At 40.2% G+C, this 19,903-nt stretch overlaps 1 protein-coding gene across 6 annotated transcripts in view; it reads right to left on the bottom strand.

Moving 5' to 3' along the window:
• Window positions 1–19,903, bottom strand: part of FHOD3 (formin homology 2 domain containing 3) — a 411,475-nt gene that overhangs the window by 107,636 nt on the left and 283,936 nt on the right. For 4 of the 6 annotated variants that reach the window (XM_086609102.1, XM_086609101.1, XM_086609103.1 and 1 more), the window contains exons 9-10: window positions 14,194–14,337; window positions 11,600–11,838 (exon numbers count right to left, since the gene is read on the bottom strand). In XM_086609102.1, coding sequence (XP_086465228.1) covers window positions 11,600–11,838; window positions 14,194–14,337 — 383 coding nt within the window. Of the gene's footprint in view, window positions 1–10,276; window positions 10,364–11,599; window positions 11,839–14,193; window positions 14,338–19,903 lie in introns of all 6 variants that reach the window. The other 2 variants (XM_086609099.1, XM_086609100.1) reach the window with 1 other exon arrangement.

Here is a 19,903-nt window from a genome sequence, read left to right as displayed (position 1 = left end):
AAAACAAACACCGTGTTTATTTTCATCTTTAAAATGGATTACTGCTACAGGCTAACACCCTCACCAAACAAACAAACAAAACCCAAAACTCCTACAAATCTTTATAAAGTGTATCATTGGCCATGGCAACTAACATGCATCTACTAGGACACAGTTTTTGCTCAGTTGTTTCAACTAAAGTTTGACATGAAAGCATTTATAGCCCCTTAAAATACATTTAAAAAGACCATGAAAGCACAGTTTATGGACAGAGAACCACTAGGGCATCCAAATGAAATCTTGGCAAAGGCTGTAGAACTAATGAATTAATCTTTCTCCTTTTTAAAATAAACACGAGAAAAAGAGTGCTAACAAAACTTATCCTACTGATACTCTATAGCTACTCCAAGTTGCAGAGACACAAACACTAACAAACACAGACTGATGAAAGGAAATTCTAATCAAGGGACTCATTGATAAGTGTAGCTGAAAACAAAGGCAAAGTCCGTAAGATGCTAGGCATCACACCTAACACACCCCCAACCTAGCCGCAGCTAGATGATTTTAAAATTAAGGCACCATTCTGAAGACATTGACTCTCATTCAACCAAAAAATGCTCTTTATCTTACCGGTCCCTAGAGCTGCAGAATGTGTACAAGATTATCTAGCCATTGCCCTCCCCAGGCTCCCCGCAAAATCTTCCCTTCACAGAGTTTTGATGAATGCAGTTTGAAGAAACTCAGTCTTTCTTTGTTCTAGCTTGCAGCCCAGAAACACGAGTTTCTCACTCTCCTCCTCCCCTCCAAAAAAAAACCCCCAAAGATACAGGTAATACAAAAATCAAAGGCTGTGCTGAAGGAAAAAGAAACAAACAAAACCCAAAGCCAGAAAATAAGCATGAGTACAAAAACACATCCTGCTCTGTTTAGCATTCAAAGGAAATTTTTAAAGTGTAAGATATGCTTTCAATCATTTTAATTCAGGAAGAATTTGACCACTAATGTTTGAATAGAACAATAGGAAAAAGGATGATCGTGCCATAATTAGGCTACCAACGTTTTGGTCTGCACATACAATGCACATAGAAGTTAATTCATGAGATAACAGCATATTAAAATATCTCCTTTCTGGTACATAATTCCCATTTGTGTAGAGCTCATTTAACCTTTACTAAAGTCTTGCTAAATATTTCCTTCTTAATTTTGCAGGTTATTAGACAAGGCCCAAAACGTACTTCTGAGCCTTTTGCGACCACCCACAGAATTATACAGAAATTCCCAAGAAATGCGAACATGGGACTTCAGTGAAAAAAGGGGCCTTGGAGTTATGAAGCGACCCACAGAAGAAAGGACCGGGGTATTGTAAAGCTATTGGCCATTATTCCCACACTCTCTGAAAATCACCCTATGTGCTGTTAATTACTGATGAGGAATTTTCTCTCTCCCTAATTAAGTCAAGTGCTTTTCAGTTTAGCTTCTTTAAATTACTTCCATTTAAATTTCCACTGCCTTTCAGAGGAGCTGCTCCCGACCAGGACAACAGGCCGCATTCAGCCAAGTAAGATCATCATTGGCCATTCCACAATATTATTCTAAATGAAACACTACAGTGGATCTCACGAAATCTTTCTTTCTTTTGAGGTTGTTCCCCTCCTCACTTCAAACCTCAGACCTGTTTTACCTCTTGCACAGCTCTAGGAAAGCTGCTTCTCTGAAACCCTCACAGGTGAACAAATAGAAAATGAAAAATGTTCCATCAGGAAGAGATCTTTACAAGTCACAGTGGATGTAATTTTATTTTCCTTTGCAATTGCTTGCCATTGTCCTGAATTTATGAGTGAAATTCCACTTTCATAGTTTAGACAGCACAATTCATAGCCAAATTCCTAAGTCCTTGTAAAACAAACAAATGCTTTGGTACATTTCTGCTGCTTCTTCCCTTCTCCTATCCTAGCTGTGAGAAGAGACTCAACTAGTCTTTCATGTGAAAGCCAAAAGTGGTAATAATTTAAATTCATCATTTAATACTCTTTTAAAGATATGGCAATACACTTTCCTCCTCCATTAAAATAAAAACTAAAGAAACTACCTATTAAGCCCCTCCTCTTTCCATTCCACTTCTATCTAGTATAGATGAAATACATGAAATAGTATGGGCAACAACTTACTTCAGAAGCCTCAAAATTTGGCCTTCTGCACAGAAAGGAAATTAAGATGTACAATTACAAAGGTCAAAGGAAAATTATCCTACTATTTCTGCCCTAAATAAAGAAAACTGTTCAGAAAATGAGATCAAAAGCACCCTCAGAGAGCTTGCGGACGACATCAAGCTGTGTGGTGTGGTCGACATGCTGGAGGGATGCCAACCAGAGGGACCTTGACAGGCTGGAGGAACCTTACGAATTTCAACAAGGCCAAGTGCAAGGTCCTGCACGTGGGTCAGGGCAATCCCAAGCACAAGTACAGGCTGGGCGGAGAATGGATTGAGAATAGCCCTGAGGACAAGGACTTGGGAGTGTTGGTTGATGAGAAGCTCAATATGAGGAGGCAGTGTGTGCTTACAGCCCAGAAAGCCAACCGTATCCTGGGCTGCACCCAAAAAAGCGTGGACAGCAGGTCGAGGGAGGTGATTCTGCCCCTCTACTCTGCTCTCGTGAGACCCCACCTGGAGTACTGTGTTCAGCTCTGGGGACCCCACATAAAAAGAGCATGGAGCTGTTGAAGTGGGTCCAGAGGAGGGCCACGAAGATGATCCAAAGGCTGGAGCACCTCTGCTATGAAGACAGGCTGAGAGAGTTGGGGTTGTTCAGCCTGGAGAAGAGAAGGCTCCGGGGTCATCTTATAGCAGCCTTCCAGTACCTAAAGGGGGCCTACAGGAAAGCTGGAGAGGGACTTTTTACAAGGGTATGTAGTGATAAGACAAGGGGCAATGGATTTAAACTGAAAGAGGGGAGATTTAGATTAGATGTAAGGAAGAAATTCTTCACTCTGAGAGTGATGAGGCACAGGAACAGGTTGCCCAGAGAAGTTGTGGCTGCCCCATCCCTGGAAGTGTTCAAGGCCAGGTTGGACAAAGCTTTGAGCAACCTGATGTAGTGAAGAGTGTCCCTGCCCATGGCCAGGGGGTTGGAACTAGATGATTGTTGTGGTTCAGCTCAGTCAGCTGCTAAGTCACCACTCAGCCGCTTGCTTACTCCTCCCTCCCCTCAGTGAGGTGGAGAGTAGAAAAATGTAACAGAAGGGTGAGGGTTGAGAGAAAAACAGGGAGGGATCACCCACCGACCATGGCCCCAGGTGAAACAGACTGGGCTTGGGGACAAATCAGTTTAATTTATTAACATTTACTTGAGAGGGTAACAAGAAACAAAGCCAGATCTTAAAAACAACACCTCCCCCCCATCCTTCCCTTCTTCCTGGCTCTACCTTCTCCTTCAGGCGTGCAGGGGGACAGGGAATGGGGCTTGCACGTCAGTTCGTCCTATGTTGTTTCTGCTGCTCCTTTCTCAAAGGAGGAGGACTCCTGTCACTCTTTTCCCCTGCTCCAGTGGATCCTCTACTCACCGGACAGCCTATAGACTTCTTCAATGTAAGTCCTTCCTGCAGGATTCAATCCTTACCCATCAGATTGCTACAATGCGGGCTTTTTTTTTTTTTCCTACAAAGTCACGGCTTGTTAGGGAGCTGCCGCCCGCTCCAGTGTGGAGTTTTCCATGGGCTTCAGATGCCTCTCTACTTCATCCTCTGTCTCCAACAGACAATTCTCTACGACTTCCTTCAGGCACAGGCACCTCTGCTCCGGCGCAGGGCTCTCCATGGGCTGTGGGTTGGCCTCTGCTCCACTGTTAATCTTCACAGGCAGCAGAGGGGCCGCCTGCCCTCTCCCATGGGCTTCAGGGGAATCTCAGCTCCGGCACCTCCTCCTGCTCCATCTTCACTGACCTGGTGTCTGCGTGGCTGTTTCTCTCAGGTCTCACTCTTCTCTTCACTGAAGCTGTACTGCACTTGACGAACCTCAGGCGTCCCAGAGGCCAGCCCAACGAGTTCTGAAGCCTGGGAAGTTGCAGAGGCTATCTCTGTAGCCCCTCCCCTGCTACCAAAACCCCATCACATAAACCCAGTACGATGATCTTTAAGGTCTCTTCAAATCCAAACCATGCTAGTATTCTATGAAACAAAATTGAGGAAATAATGTAAAGTAGGTGTGTTCTCTATGCCTTCATGATATGCTATTCTTTATCTTTAGATTACTGTTATTTTCTTATCCCTAAAATATTAGTAATAACTTTTCACATCTAAATAATACCTAGATAATGCCTCCACATTTTTTTTTAATTGATGCAGTTGGTTTACTCGGACACATCAAAGCAGAGCAAGACAGCAGAGTCTTTCTTAAGATACTGGCAAGGCTGTGCAAAGGCTTCGAGAGTCCCAACTCTGTGATCGCTGAACAGCACTGCTGTATTTACATCTGTTTGAGCAGAAGAGGTAACGAAACAAAATCATGATGCAGAGAGACTTTAGGAGCAATAAATACTGAAGCACATACAGAAAGAGAGAAGAAACTGTGTTTTCAGAGCTTGGAACTGCATATTGGTTGACACTTGAAGGTTACTGTTATTGCCCCTTACTTCAAAGGGAGGGATCTGGAAATGGCATTCTGCCAAACTGCTGTCTTTTTTATCTCTCATCACATCGTGTGTAAAAAACCTTTCCTGGCCTCAGAGGATCACGTTTACAAATACTGGGAGCACACTGTGGAGGTGAACTCTATGGCATGTATAGTCCAGTGCATAAGAGACTACCATGGACCTCCAGAGAAACTTATGCACATCCTGGTTTAGCATTACATTTCTTCAGGTAGTTCACCAAAGCTAAATACACTGTGGAAAAAAAAAAGTAAAAAACTAAAGGTCAGGCTAAGTCCCTCTGTACTTTCATTTGCCGTGCAGCTATAACCTCATTTAAGTTTCAGTGCTTTCTTCATTACTCTTGAAAGTCAAACAGACAAAATCTACCATTGCCTTTACAGAAAAGTACAGCGCTGTCAACTGGACTCTGCATGTATACCAAGTACAAAACATTTCCTTTCAGCCAGACCCACAAACAGCAAACAGCACCTCTACTACAAAACCTGACATTTCTACAGAGATATTTTAATTCAAAGTGCTGGTATTAACCTGAGACAGTAATAGGATCAGTACATGAAATATTCATCAAGCTGTAACTTTTAATTTTTTTTATTATTATTACTCATCCATTAGTGGGTCAATTTGTATCTATACATCAATGGTGTCTTTTGTTCATGGTATGGATTTGAAAGAAAATTTTTCTTAACCCATTTCATTCTCTTCCTCTACTGCATTCCGTACAGGAGCTTTCAAGATATTCTTACAAAGAGTAGGTTAATTTCCACATTTTTATTCTCTCTCCTTTCAAATCTGCTTGACTTCATGCTTGAAATAACCCAACTTGCACAAGAGAAATAAATGTGTCCTCCCGCCCCAATCCTAAAATAGTAGATCAGATTTAGTATGTTATTGTTGTCAAAGACTAACAGATGGTACAAACTGATGCTACCTTACCAATCCTTTTAATTTCATGGATAAATCTTTCCAAAACCACTGCTTTTACATCCCATTCCCATTTTCATCCATACCAACTAAACTGTGAAAAAAGTTACTATCTCTCCCATAACTGATCATATGTCATTCTATTTCTAAGTGCCCCCAAATGGTAGCTCAGCTTATACATAGATGTATTAAAGGGATCCTTAGCATATCCACAGATATGTGACTGCGTGTTTATCCTGGAGATGTTTTCTTTGTCTAGATTCGTGTCTTAGTTGTTTTAAATATCCAAAACCATGAACTAGAGATAAATGTCTAGGAAAAAAAAAAAATTTGTTTCCTTTTATTACAGCAATAAAAATAAATGAATTTATTTTCTTTTCTAGGCCTTTAATAATCCGTATCATGGCCTGAGTCCTGCATTAAATACTCAGGTTGAGTCTCCCCACTTTGCTGTTTCATACCTATCATATCATCCATCATATTTGTCACAGAAACCAACTCTAAGTGATATGGACTGTTACCCATCCTAAATAAAAGAAACCCACCCACCACTGTAACCAGCACTTTGATTTATAGCCATAAGTATTTACATAATCAAAACATTTCACAGTGTTGTGGAAAGTCACTAGAACTTGAAACATCATGACAAAATCTAGAATTTTGCCATAGTAAATGTTAGAGAAAAATCAAAGATTAGTTATGGTTTAAGCTGTCTGAAAACATGGAAAATCATAAAAAGAAAGAAGTCTCAGCTGTATTTTGGACAAACCACCCCTGAAGGCCTGGCTCTACATGAAGCAATTTGAATAATCAGTTAATGGGGCATAATAGCCAAACTAATGTTGTGCCGTTGGTTAGAAACTCGACAGGAATCCGAAGTTAAGCAGAAAAAATGCTTCGCGTCAGACGCTCAGCTGCGTTCATTGTTTTCTGGTAAAACCAAAATAGTGTCATGATTTCTTCCTGCACCTCAGAAATCCTCAAGCATCAGAAACATGTATTTTCTAACAAACAGATCCTTATGACTTCTCAGCACAGCTTTCCTCTATCTAGACAACAATTTTCCATTTTTTTCTAGGACTGTGAAAGCTGTGAAAGCCCTTGAGCCCAGTTTGTCCCATGCAACGGTGCTGCATCCAGCTAGTCCAGAAATCTGCAGGAAACTCTGGACTTCCCTGTGCTACTCCACTCAGAGGAAGAGTCCTAACAGCCTTCCAGTCAGTACCCTCATAAAAGCACAGCTCATAAGCACATAATTCCTTGTGTGGTCTTCTGCTGTTTTGCCCTTCCCAATACAGTTCTCCTGAAGAAGGTCAAGTTTCTTCAGATTGAAAAACCTGGAAGCCTCAGGTGAACCTAAACAGTTGGTCTTCCTCAAGCGTTTTTGGCCCCACAATCTAGAAAAGATAGCTTGTTAAATCCAGCTTCAGTCACTGATTCAGGATGCAGGCTCTACTCTGATGAGTTCTTAAGATGGCTGTCAGCTCTTCTGCTTGGTAGGTTTCAAACACGGGAATACTGACAAGAGAGTCCTAAACAAGGCCTGGTTATCTTCAGATGAACACCCATCGTGTATGATGACAGATCCTAGTGATTCTTTCATGATTTTCAGTTATATAAACCAAAGCAAAGCCATGAAAATGAAGAAGGAGAAAGCAGACAGTCTAGTAAAGTGAGGTAAACACCTAATCCCAGCTATTCACAACTTCATAAACCTCAGTCTTTGACTCTAACTGATTCCACAAAGCTTTGACAGAGCCGTTCACTCAAATGCTGGTAAGAGGTGCCAGTGTACATCTCACAGAAGCTTCCTTAAGTATGTTTGCTAAGTCCAGCTGACACAGCTCTGATGGGACACCCAGGGAGAGAGATGGGGATGTGCAAGTTCCACGCCACACTTTATATTTTTCCCTGACTCTATCCATTGTGTGGTTGGAAAAAGCTTTACTTTAAAAAGAAAAAAAAAAAATCCCATGGAAGAATTTGTTTAAATGTCTACAGCTTAAGAAACAGCATGCTAGACCACAGATTGCGAGCATTCACTTTGGACCAGGGCAGAAAACCTTAGGAGGTGCCCTCAGCAAAGTATTTAAAATGTCAAGTTAACAGGACTGAAGTTCCCCCCAGGCTTTTTGTGCTCTATGCCATCATGGTAAAAGAAAGAAGTTTTGAGAAAAGCAAACCTTCTGGTGGCATTTTAAAGTACACTGCAGCAGCTACATATCCTTAAGTCAACCTTCAGCCTTTCTCAGTCAGTAGTCATTATCAACTTCTTTCTTTATTTATTTAGTAACAGGCACATTAGCCTGGGTTTCACTCTCCATGAAAAATATTTTAACGCAAAGCAGATTTAGGTCTTTATTTGTTTTGAACCACAAGCAAAAAAGCAATACATTTAGTTTGGAAGAAGGTTGCCAAATGGATGAAAAAGGCCTGCAAGTTTTCCTTTTGGTTGCCCTTAGCATTTACGGTCAATTTTTCCCAGCTCAAAACCCAAAGTCTGCTCTCAATTAGCCTGGCGTAAATCAGAGCAACTCCATTGACTTCAGACAGCTTTTCTGGATATAGAGCATTGTGAGACAGAAGAGAATTTGGCCAATATTGTCCTTTTTTGTTTTACCGGCACCATGGATTTTTCTCTTTTTGGAAGACTTATCGGTCGACACAAAGCAGATGACTGTGGACAACCTGTTTGATGTGGTAAACAAAAGCAAAGTAACTGCCAAACCAGCTGACGGACTTAGAAAGAAAAGAAAAATGAACACTGTGGGAAGGAGAATGTTGAGGAAGAACTTGAACCTTCTACTGATTTTGGTAGTGAAGTCCAAAAATAACCAAGAATATTGCCCAAAACAAAATTTATTACAGTGTAAGAGCGTGACTTTAATCTCTAACCATGTCCATCAGAAGCAATTCTACTGAACTTGATGGTGCTAATCCACTGTAAAACCATAGACATCTGCAACCACACACAAAGTTTAGATACCGGCAGGAGCGACTCAATAAGATCACCATTGATATTGTTGCATGTTTCCTATTGGCAATGAAAACACAGTGAAAGAATAAAGAGACTGAAACGCGTTTTGCAGACTGTTTTTCAGAAAATTCAGCAGCACAAAAACTTATTGTGAACTTTTTTCCTTCCTCGAGAGGGACTAGGATTATTAACCAAAAGAAGGTCATTAGCAGAAGACAGATCTTTCCTGGATGAACAAAAGTTACTTTCAGTTTATAGAGGTAGTAAGTAATTTTTATCCATTTGTAGAGATTCCTCTCTACAACATTAATGATGGAGGCAGAAAGGACACAACATGCATTTCTTTTGACAAAAACAAGTGATGCCTGCATCATATTTTAACGTATGATTTTAAAATTTCATTACAAATTGCGGCAAGACCTAAACTTATGCTGCTCTATTAAAATCCTTTAAACCAACAAATATGCTGCATCAGAGACCATGTGCTCAAATTTGAAAATCGGATTCCAGCAGCAACAATGCAGAGAGAAAAACCTCTTTCCACTTAAGGTTAATTCAAACTTTATAAATGTGCAAAAACAGTACAAGTCATTCAACTTCAGTATTTTTCTATTTAAATGTTAATGAATACAAGTCATGAAGTATTTTTTTTTGTCCCAGTTTAGCTATCAGGTGTAGAGATACTGTTGCATTCATCTGGACTATTTCACTGAAAGCTGAGAGACTCAGTGGGATATGATAAAGCAGGAAGGCTGGTTTTCCTCTTCCTACCACAACTACAGATTTAGGTAGATGATGAGACTAAAAATGTGAAGGACAGAACTAGCTTTTCTGAAACACTTGTTTAGCAGAAATCCAGTGGGATTTACAGAAGAGCCAACAGTTGACTAGCTTCTTGTTATGGCAACTTCGAAAATTTCACTGGGCACAGAACTTGCATCTTCGGGTACCAAAACATATTCTGTGGTCTATAATGTCCAATGGGAAAAAACCTGATTTGCTAGCTACAAGTAATATTCCCTGTCTTTACCTGCTAAGAGGGTTGGAGAATGGGGAGGGAGAAAAAAGGATTTTATTTAACTAACAGGCAAAGTGAAGATCAGTGTTACATAAACTCATAACTGCATGCCTCTTTCCTTAGACAGGCAGGTGAGCAAGTTAGAAATTCCAAATGGAGTTGAAGAGAATTTAACTATTTTCCTAGAGAAGATTGCAAGGACAATAGCAACATAAAACTAAATTTGACTTCTTAAATTAATATTTCTTTCTTTGATTTCAACTTAAATTATGCTTTAAATTATGTCAGCTTCAAGAAGAATGCAGAGCAGAACTGGTTAATTTTTTTCAGAAAAGGAAAATAACTATTGAAATTATGCTATGCTGGTGAAAACATATTTTGAAGAACTCAAGAAACTAATCTGCCATGTTTCTACTGCCTCGATACTAAAAATCAGCTCAAACACAAATTCACTGGGAATTACTGAAGACTGCAAAATAAAGCTAGTAAGCAAACATTAACAGTGAGAAAACATATTGGTAGCAGTTGTTACCCTGCAGAGAATCAAGAACTTCTGTAGAGTTGAAGCATTCCCTTGCTTCTAGCCCAAATTAATAAGTTTAAGAAATCAATGATATCTGCTGCACATCCATGGGTACAGATTCTCAGTCGCACTGGCAGTCACGAAGCAGGGCCCAAGATCATGCATGAGGCTTGCCATGCAGCATGGCTGAAGCCCCCAGCTGTACTCACACTGAGAATGCTTTAAACTCAGCCTCCAATGCACTGTCATCCTTGTCCTCAGCCTGTAAGACCATGTGGTTCTCAGTCTGCAGCTCACTGAAGGCCCAATCAGTAAAAAGTGATGGGAACAAGCATGAATATGTTGCCAAATGCAAGAAGAAAGGAGAGGGTGGAAAAAAAAGCCATTATGCAGTATACAACACGCAACTACTGTTTAAATTAGCTGGGGTCTTATGCTTTCATGTTGCCTGAAGCCATTCAGAATCAGTCTACTCAGCTTGCTTTGTGAGAAGGGCTGCTTCACAGGTAACGCAGGATTTTAAGGCTCTAAGTTCCCATCCAGTACTAACCAACGGTAGCCCCCAAAGAACTTCCCAAATGTTACAATCAACACAAGACGTGCTCGTCACGAAGCATGCTTCGGTTTCACAAATTGCACCCTGAGCCGTGGGATGACAGATGTGTCCAGCTCCAGCTCTCTGCAGTGTACGCATCTTCACCTGAGCTAGCCAGCCAGACTCCCTTTATGGTCAACAGAGAGAAACAGCCATGAGCATGATTCACCTCGGCTGAAATTTCAGGCATGTAGAATACGTTAGATAACTGAAGGCCTAGCAGTGCTTGCTGCACTCCACCGACATCAAAGGGAGCCAAACTCATCGGGCATCTGACTTAGGCAAAATGAATTCCAGCTCTCCTGTGAGGTATTCAGACACACTGAGGATCTGCAGCTCCCTTTTTTCCAAAGCATGCCTAGCCGTTATGAGACCGGCAATGACAGTAGCTTTGACTGACTCCAGTGCTACAGACTGCTGCTCAACTAGTCCTTACTGTCTCTTTCACTAACTATAAAACATTAGATACATCCCCCAGTACACTGTAGCCTCAAAAGGAAAATATTTACACTAGAACACTGAATGCAAAGGAGGAAAAAAAAAAAGAATGAACTGTAACATAAACAGAGCAAAAAAGACTGCATTAATATGACTATGCCCTTGTTACAATCTTCTATTATGTTACTATATTGAATATAACATCTGCCAATGGATGAGATTGACCTTGGTTAGTTCCCATATCTAATGCTCTACCTCATGTGGTTTGGGTCCACTTGCTTAGCATAGCTTGTGCCAAAGATCTGATCCATGTAGATAAATCAAGTCACCTACAAACCCATTTCTTTCTGTTGTTTTAAATACGCTTTTTTTTTCTTTTTTAATTCAATGGAAATTGGGGAAAAAAGAAAACAAAAGTTTGGTAGATTAATGAAGTGCAGTGAACATAATGGAAAGTAATGGGGAAAAGAAAGGAGTATATCCCAGCTCGTGCACTTACCTCTCGCTGAGGTCTTCAACGCGCTGTCCGTGGCCTAGCATGAAGTTAGGGCTGGACTGAGCGCATGGACTCGCCGGGGCCGATAAAGTGCTTTTGACGTTCTGTACCGAGTGCCTGCGGCTTCGTCGGCGCTCTAACCCCCTCCGCTCACTACCACCAAGACTGGCCCTTCTCCGGTCCTTGCGCCCACTGGGAGGGGGGTCAGCACTCTCATCTCCATCCTCATGTCTTAGTGTCATCTGAAAAAGAAAGGAAGAAAGGCGAGGTTTCTGACACAGGTCCTTTAGGTACCACAGGTCTTCACACCTAGGCTTTAAAAATTAACTGATCTCAACACAATTAACTCCTATCAGCGTCACTATTTCTATAGCTATCCCTGGAAGTTGCTGTCTATCCATTAGTGCAGTGCAGCAGCTCTAATAATGGAATTATATACTGACACCTTGTATAGAACACTACAGGATCTGTAACAATACATTTATATATCTCCTAGTTTGTTTGTTTGTTTGTTTGTTTTATGTAGGACTTAATTTTCAAGGAAACCGAGCAGTGTTGGACACCTAGCTCTCTTTATTTCCTTCCGAAATACTTAGGTGAAGTCTTGGCTCTAGTGAAATCAACAGAAAAAACTCTCATGCATTAACTGATTGAACGTTTCCTCATGTTCAGACATGACACTTGTAATGATCGAATGGAAGTTACTGACTACTACTTCTGAAAGCATTTTAGAATAGAGCCATCATTTTTCCCAGCCAAGGAAGAGATCAGCAGATGTATATTTAACTGCATGCCTCTTAAAAATCTCCATTTTTACAGATCTCCCTGCGAAGGAAACAAAGGGAAAAAACCTAAGAAACAAAACTTTTTTTGTGAACTAGTATCACAATGAATTAAAAGAAAACAATTCAGACCACACATCTCCTCTAAGCCTCCCAATTTTTAGGTTAGTATAATTATTTTCATGTATGACTTTCAGTGGAATATTTGCTATTTCCTGTCAGTTCAGAAGCACTGTCAATACAGAGGAACGTATGTATAATATCAGAAAAGAATGTTGTTGAGAACAGCATGGCCACAGTGACATTTGACAAAAATTTCTGACACAGGTTGGGAGCTCATGAGCTGGAAATAGTAGAGGAGTAAAATACAGGTGCAACACCTACTGTCTTAACTACAGCATGCCGTTGCCACGCCAATGTGACATACCTCTAACAGAAACAAAGCAAGTGCTACCTTAGGGTACATGAGGAGAGATATTGCTGGATGAAACAACAAACTTACTGATGGATCTCATCTGAAATGCAGTATAACATTTAAGTTATCTTTGTGTGAGAACGATCCATGCAACAGGCAGAGGTACAGAAGAGGGTGATGTGGGTTATCAGGAGAATGATTATCTGCATGCTTCTGTCAGTCTTTTTATTCTGATAATTCTTACCAGAAATGACTTTAACAAAACAAAGGCAAGGGGAAGTGTGATATCGCTGCTTAGGGTGTAAAATCTATTTCAGCAGGGAGGAAGGGATTTTTCAGATAAAGAACAACATTGGCAGAAAAAAGAAACGATGTGCATGGGCACGTCTAAATTTTGTCTGGTCACCAAGAGAAAGCTAGTACCGAACCAAGACAACTGCTAATTTTGCAACCAAGTCTTTCAGCAGGCACACTATGTGCAAAAAACCCTGCTTTTAAGATTAATGATCATCTTTTAATAAGGATTTTATGAGCTGATGCCTCTGAGAATAGAAAAAGAAAGAAGAACATTGGGTCCTCTCATTCTCATGTTCCTGTTTTGGCCTGACTCTTCCTGCAAACTGCTGTATATAAAGCTTAAAGTTTTAAAACTTTAAGTTAGTGAAGTAACATGAGCGTAGAGTTGATGAAGACACTGAGAATCAAATCTACCAAATCCTTTGCTGGACTTAGATGGAGATAAAGTCATTTCATTTCATCACACCAGAACGTGAAATCACATTTACATTACATTAACTTCAGCCTAAACCGCCTCGCTCCAACACTTCTCAAAGTCTGGAAAGAGGCTAATTATTAAGAAACTGGATATCCTATCCTTAAATACAAATACTTTAGAAGTAGTCCTTTTATACCTAGGTGGTGAATTACTCCATTGCTGCAAAGTGTATAGGATCTGGTCCAGTGTAAACTCGTAAACAAGGACTTGCTGAGTATTCAGCTGCAGAACAAGTGGTATTTGTGAAGCTGAGCTCAGCCGAACCTTTTTCATGAGCTGAATACTTTTGCATATGGAAAGAACTTCTACTTACTTCAGGATGTGTAACTAGCAGTCTGAGAAAGTTTTAATTGCAGGCAGAACTGCCTTTAAGGAGGCTAATAAATGTGCTGGTTTGCCTTGGAGTATACCCCAGCTTTAGCATGAAAGGCATTTGCATTAAACGCAGCTATGGACTGTAGCAGGTCACATATATGAACGTGTACAATACTTCTAGCAACCAGATGTTTTTCTTTTAAACTAAAATAGATAACCAAATTTCACCTAGGTTACATTCCCCCCCCTCCTCTTGGCTTTGAAGTTTGCACAAGCTGTAAGATGCATAAAACAGGGCATGTTATGTTACCTCATAAATGTTAAATTGCTCGACTAAGTCCAAGTCTGTTCCTTTCTTGTTCAAGTGTCTCTGTGAAATAGCTTCAATGCCTAGCTCTTCCAGACAGTCCACCACGTCGTAGAAAGAGTCTTGATCTGGCAACCCTGACAGCGTCTAAGAATCAAAGGAAAAACATTTAAATCTGTTTGTTTTGAAAAGAATTAAACAAAGGCTTTTAAAAGCGGGTGGCAAGTGGTGCTATGCGTGATTTCAATAAAGTAAAACCCATGATGTGGGATTAGAAAATAAAAAACAAGTGGCACAGCTTTTAACAAACAACTCTGCACACTGTGTAGAAAAATGAATAATTGGCAAAACAAATCAATGTTGTTATTTCATACAAAAAATTATGGAAAATGTAGGTCTTTAAAATGCACAGTTGGATCCTTCCTGGCTTCATTCAAATACAGATTTAAAGAACAGAGAATGTTAAAGCATCAAACGCAGGGATAAAAGCAATGAGAGAGAAAAAAGTGCTTTAGCTAAAACCAGCGAAGCTGATTTCCTACTGATTCCTGTAAGTTTGGCCTTAAGAAGAAAAAGTCCAATGCACAGCTGTGTGATGTCAGGACAGCAGGAAATATCCTGCACCATGTGCCTACTGTCCTCCACACCTGCAGCAGAGGTCATCCTCCCACACACAAATTATTTTATGTCACAGAGATATTGACTCCTTTCCTCCCCTTCACCTCGAAAAGTCTTATTAAAGGTACACTGACTCCTTAACTCCTGCAAAATGTTAAAAGAGCTGCTAATTCCTGGTCATGGGGCAAGTTGTTATCAGTGACACTGGAGAGGAGCTTTCGCACACTAGAAATAATGAACACCACTAGTAACAGCTATTGAAAATGAACTGAGTTCAGAGCTTTCTATGGCACCTGCTCTGTGTTCAAGAGAGAGAACTTTCCTTACCATAATAATTTCCCATTTTTTTGGTGAATTCAGAAAACTGAGAAAAGGCAGGTGGTCTTCTGCAGTATACTATGTATACCATAGTATGTCCCTGCAGTGTATGTAGCAAGAGGGATTGAATCAAGCCACTCACAGCTTTACTGCAGAGTGATGCGTGGGAAGAGGACATGGGCATTGGACAGCTTTGTTTTTGAACTTCATCCACCAGAGACCTGCAGACATTTACGAAGACAACAGAAAACGCTACTATTCTGGTTTGCCATTGATTTCTACCCAGCTTGATTATTTACTCCTCTTTATGCACCATGCAGAAAAATGAGTCTAATTCTGCTCATGTTGAGTGGAAACTACTGAACATACTGTGCAACCTACTTGAAGAGCAACATAGACCTCATTGCAAGAATCAGTCTATACAGAGCTGCTTCTACAAAACACAGGAGAGTGCACACTGGAGGCAACACAGTTATTCTGGATTAGCTCACCACAGAGATGCTTATTAGTAGTTACCCCTCTCCTATTTAATTAGCTAGGCAGTTTATCTACAGTCCTAGTGGAGGAGAGAAAGAGCAAGAGATAAAGACAGCATACGGCAAAAACAGGCCCTCTCCAGAAAGAGTTTCATCTTCTCATGCCATGGATGGGATGAACTGTGCTGTGAGAACACCAGTTTTCTGGAGCCTGGCTTTTCCAAAGTGGCTCTGAGCAGCAGAGAGTAGAAGAGAGCAGCCACCCTGGGCTGCCTCCCTACACCAAGAAACTTTACATTCAGAAAAACTGAATTTCACGAATAATAACAGACAGCTGAGATACTCTGCCCTGTTAAAGCACCTCTTTCCTGTCAAATGAGGTACTGGAAAACGTGCATCACCAAGCTACTTCTTAATTTTATTTTTTTTTTAAATGAAACAAGACACAGCAACATCATCTTCTTCAGTCATTATAGGACTATTATCTGATGTCTGGTGAGGTCCACCACAACAGGAATGCTTAGCAGAAATACTAAGGAAGTGTTAGGATTATACATTCAGGGTTGTATATTCAGGCTCTAATTAAGAATTTGTCTCTCCCAGACAGCATTTAAGCCTGTTTAAAACCCACCGAAGACCAGGGAACTAAATTTTCCTGAACAGTGCTGAAAACAGATACAATGTGCATGTTGTTCTTTCCTAAACTGACACCTAGCATTAAGTAGAAATCTGAGGATTCAGCAGATGAAGCTATCACACTGTAAATTCAACATAGCTTTAACACAGATACGGAAATACTGTAACAGAAAACTATGTCTATCAGGCTTTCTCTTACTTATGAAAGAAGTAGAGAGCAGCTACAATGCCCTGAGTGCCTGCAGGTACAATAAGACACGATGTCTTACATGCAAAAAGAGTGGACAGTCAGATCTTCCGCACAGATCTTCTGAGCATTTACTTCTTGAAACATTAGGAAAAGATCTTAATGTTGAAATGCAGATCGCCTGCCTTCAAGCATAGCTTTTTTAAAATATGAGGTCAGGCAGGCTGTAGACAAGGAAAATAGCAGCATAAGGTAGCATTTACTGGCAACTCTGCTTTTGTCAGCAGCCTTTTATTGGTTAATATAATTTTAAACCATGCAGCAGTGGAAATCCAATTTTCACTGCATGCTAGTGGCCAGAACTGGGCAATTGAACTCCCAAGTATAGAAATCAAATATTTTTCGTTTCCACAGTTTGTCATTAAACTCACAGATCCATTTTCAGAGCTTAATGCATACCAAATTCAATTTCTAACACTACAAAATGGGATGTAAAAGGGCACCACTGGTGTCACAACAAGGTCAGCTCAATCTAGCTCAGGAGAAAGATTTTTGCAGTAACTAACACAAGGGACGTGAAGTGCTTGTACAAATGACTGATCAATTCTGGCTTGTAATACTAAAAAACAAGAGCTGGCCCACATTTTCCTGGTGGCTTTATAAAGGAAACAAAAGCTGCAACCAGCAAAGAGATCATAAACTGGGCAGGTCTTTCCAAGGTTCTTGCTCTTTCCTGAGTACCTGTTTAAGATCAAAATGATACTCCCATATCAAAATACACATACAAGTTCCAAACATTTCCTCCTGCTCTGAAAAAACCTTTCAAACAGAAAACCTGTCTAGAGAATTAAAATTTAGCCACTTGGAGAAGCATGTTTAAACCATACTCTGTGGTTTGCTTGCTGAGTTTTGTTACATTACCGCTAGCCTAGCCCAAAACTGGGATTTCACATCTGAAACTCTTCAGAACTCAGGTGTGCAAAGAAAGCATGAATATGAATGTCAAGACTCATTCCTATGCCTCTACCTAGTTTTGGTTTGAGGTAACTTCCCTGAATCAAGACTTTTGTTTGTTGTGTGGTGGTCCAAGTTGTTTTCAAGCCCTTGCGGGAAAGCCTGTGCAGCTTTGAGTTCTTCCCTCTCAAGCGGCTTCTTTTGGAATAGTGAACTACGTTAAAACCAAAACGCCAGCCTGAGAGTTTTGAGCTTGATAGATCTTCTTAGCAACATTTTTAACAAAGCCTAAACAATCCGTTTCATCCATCACTAACTGTAACAGGCCCAGTCAAAAGAAAGGAAAAAAAACTATTGAAGCTGTATCGAGTTTTTTTTTTTTTAAATAAGAGTTTTATGGAAATGTAACAGCCAAATGTTTTCCTAGATCATAAAACCTATTAGACAACATACTGGTAATAGCACAATATTCTTATCACTACATATCCTCAGTTACGTTTCCGAACAAAACTTGACTGGTTTTGTTCAGAAAAACCTCACTGGCATCCAATGATAGGACAAGGGGAAATGGATATAAGCTGGAACATAGGAGGTTCCGCTTAAACATGAGGAAGAGCTTCTTCCCAGTAAGGGGAACAGAACACTGGAACAGGCTTCCCAGAGAGGTTGTGGAGTCTCCTTCTATGGAGATGTTCAAAACCCGCCTGGACGTGTTCTTGTGTGATCTAATCTAGGTGGTCCTGCTCAGGCAGGGGGATTGGACTAGATGACCCTTTGAGGTCCCTTCCAATCCCTAACATTCTGTGATTCTGACATAAATTAGTGCTAGGCTATGCCTGGCTTCAGCCTGAAAGGCCCTCTTTATTTCTAGTTTTTAAAATGTGCAACCCTGGATGATACCAGCTAGTAAAACAAGTAAGTATGGTGCCTTTTGTCATTTACAGGACAATCACAGTATAAAGCAGTGGTGCAGAGAGGAGACAGACAATAGAAAGTCCATTTGGTGTGCAACACTTTACATGCAAATCTAAGTAACGCAAGAGTACTTCTCTGGTTATTAAACATCCAACAGATTGGGCTTCACTACAGGGCCCATGCACTAGATAGAGAAACATTAGCTAATCTCACACACTACAGTGAAAAGCACTACATGGTAAATAAACACGCTTAAGGGTATTAGCCAAGTTTTCAATGGCTTTTGGGATAGGAAGAAGCATCTCTCATGTATGCGTTTTCCCAGGAATCACAACTTCTAAAACATCTAGTGCGGCCAAAGTCAGACATAGGATGTAAGATGAACATTGTTCCAATGTGGCAGTTGCAATGTTCTTAAGGTCACCGAAAAACAATGTGCCAGCTGTTGGTTTTAACACCACACTGGCCTGAAACTGTGCTTTTTCAGCTACAGCTGATGGACTGCTGGTGGATGATACTCTAACCTCCCACTAGTAACCACTGGCCTGGAAGCTGGCGCTGAAATTCTAGTCTTATACTGGACCTGCTAAAAAAAACATTCATGGCTTAATCTGACTATAGCAAAATGTATTAATAATTACATACCTCATAATTATTTTATCTACCTTTTTATAATATATTGTATGATATGAGAGAACAAGCAATATTAAATACAGGTAAAAAGAAAATCAATAGTGATCTTACAACTACAAAGCCTCCAGTGTAATCTCAATGATGAAGAGGCTTTATAGCACGTAAATATAAAGTGAATTGAATGCAATATAGAATTTTATTTCTGCATTTGATGAGTGTTTTTTTGTTTTGTTCTGTTTTTTTTTCCTGTAAAAGAAAAACAAAGGCTTTAATCTACCCGAACATCAGTAATAAAAATTAAGAAAGTGGAGATTAGAGTAAGATCTAATAGATCATATGAACTAACCAAAGGAAGATAACAAAGGTTATATGGGAACTATACATAACCAGAAGCATCTGCATTGGGATCAATCTCATTTAAGAGATTCATTAATGCCTAAATCCTCCCAAATTAAGGGAGGGCTAATGAAATGTTAGTGTAAGTAAATTCGTTAAGCATCAATAAAAGAGAGGAAGAGGATAAAAGGACTGGAGCAATTCTTATGTCTGGGCAGATATGTTTTCTACTCCTGAGCAGGAAGGAAAACAGTCTGTAAATATATACATGGAGAAAGAAAAAGGAGTAGAAGTATGCTTCCTTAAGACAAATCCCTCATGAGGACTCTTGCCTGCAGTGAAAACTTTGACATTTCCTCATCTAGAGAAGTTGAAACCATCTGAGCCTTCTTTGTATTCTCTGTGGGGGAAAAAAATTACAACTGTGACATGCTGCTTGCTGTTTTCTCTATAATCATGAAAAAAATCCCATTAAAAACATCATAAAGCTGTCCATAAGCCAGATCATAATTATAAGTGTGGCATTGTGGGATTCCTCTCTTCCTTGATCTTCATAACTGCCTTGCTCCTTTGACTGTGAGATGCTTTTTCTTTTGGTGTCTTTTAAAGAACTACTTCCTCCTAAAAATAGCTTTAAACG

The sequence above is a fragment of the Tauraco erythrolophus genome, chromosome 3, assembly GCF_009769465.1.
Source record: "Tauraco erythrolophus isolate bTauEry1 chromosome 3, bTauEry1.pri, whole genome shotgun sequence".
NCBI classification, from domain to species: domain Eukaryota; kingdom Metazoa; phylum Chordata; class Aves; order Musophagiformes; family Musophagidae; genus Tauraco; species Tauraco erythrolophus.
Note: the sequence above shows the minus strand (reverse complement) of the source record. Positions and strands in the feature narration are given on the sequence as shown.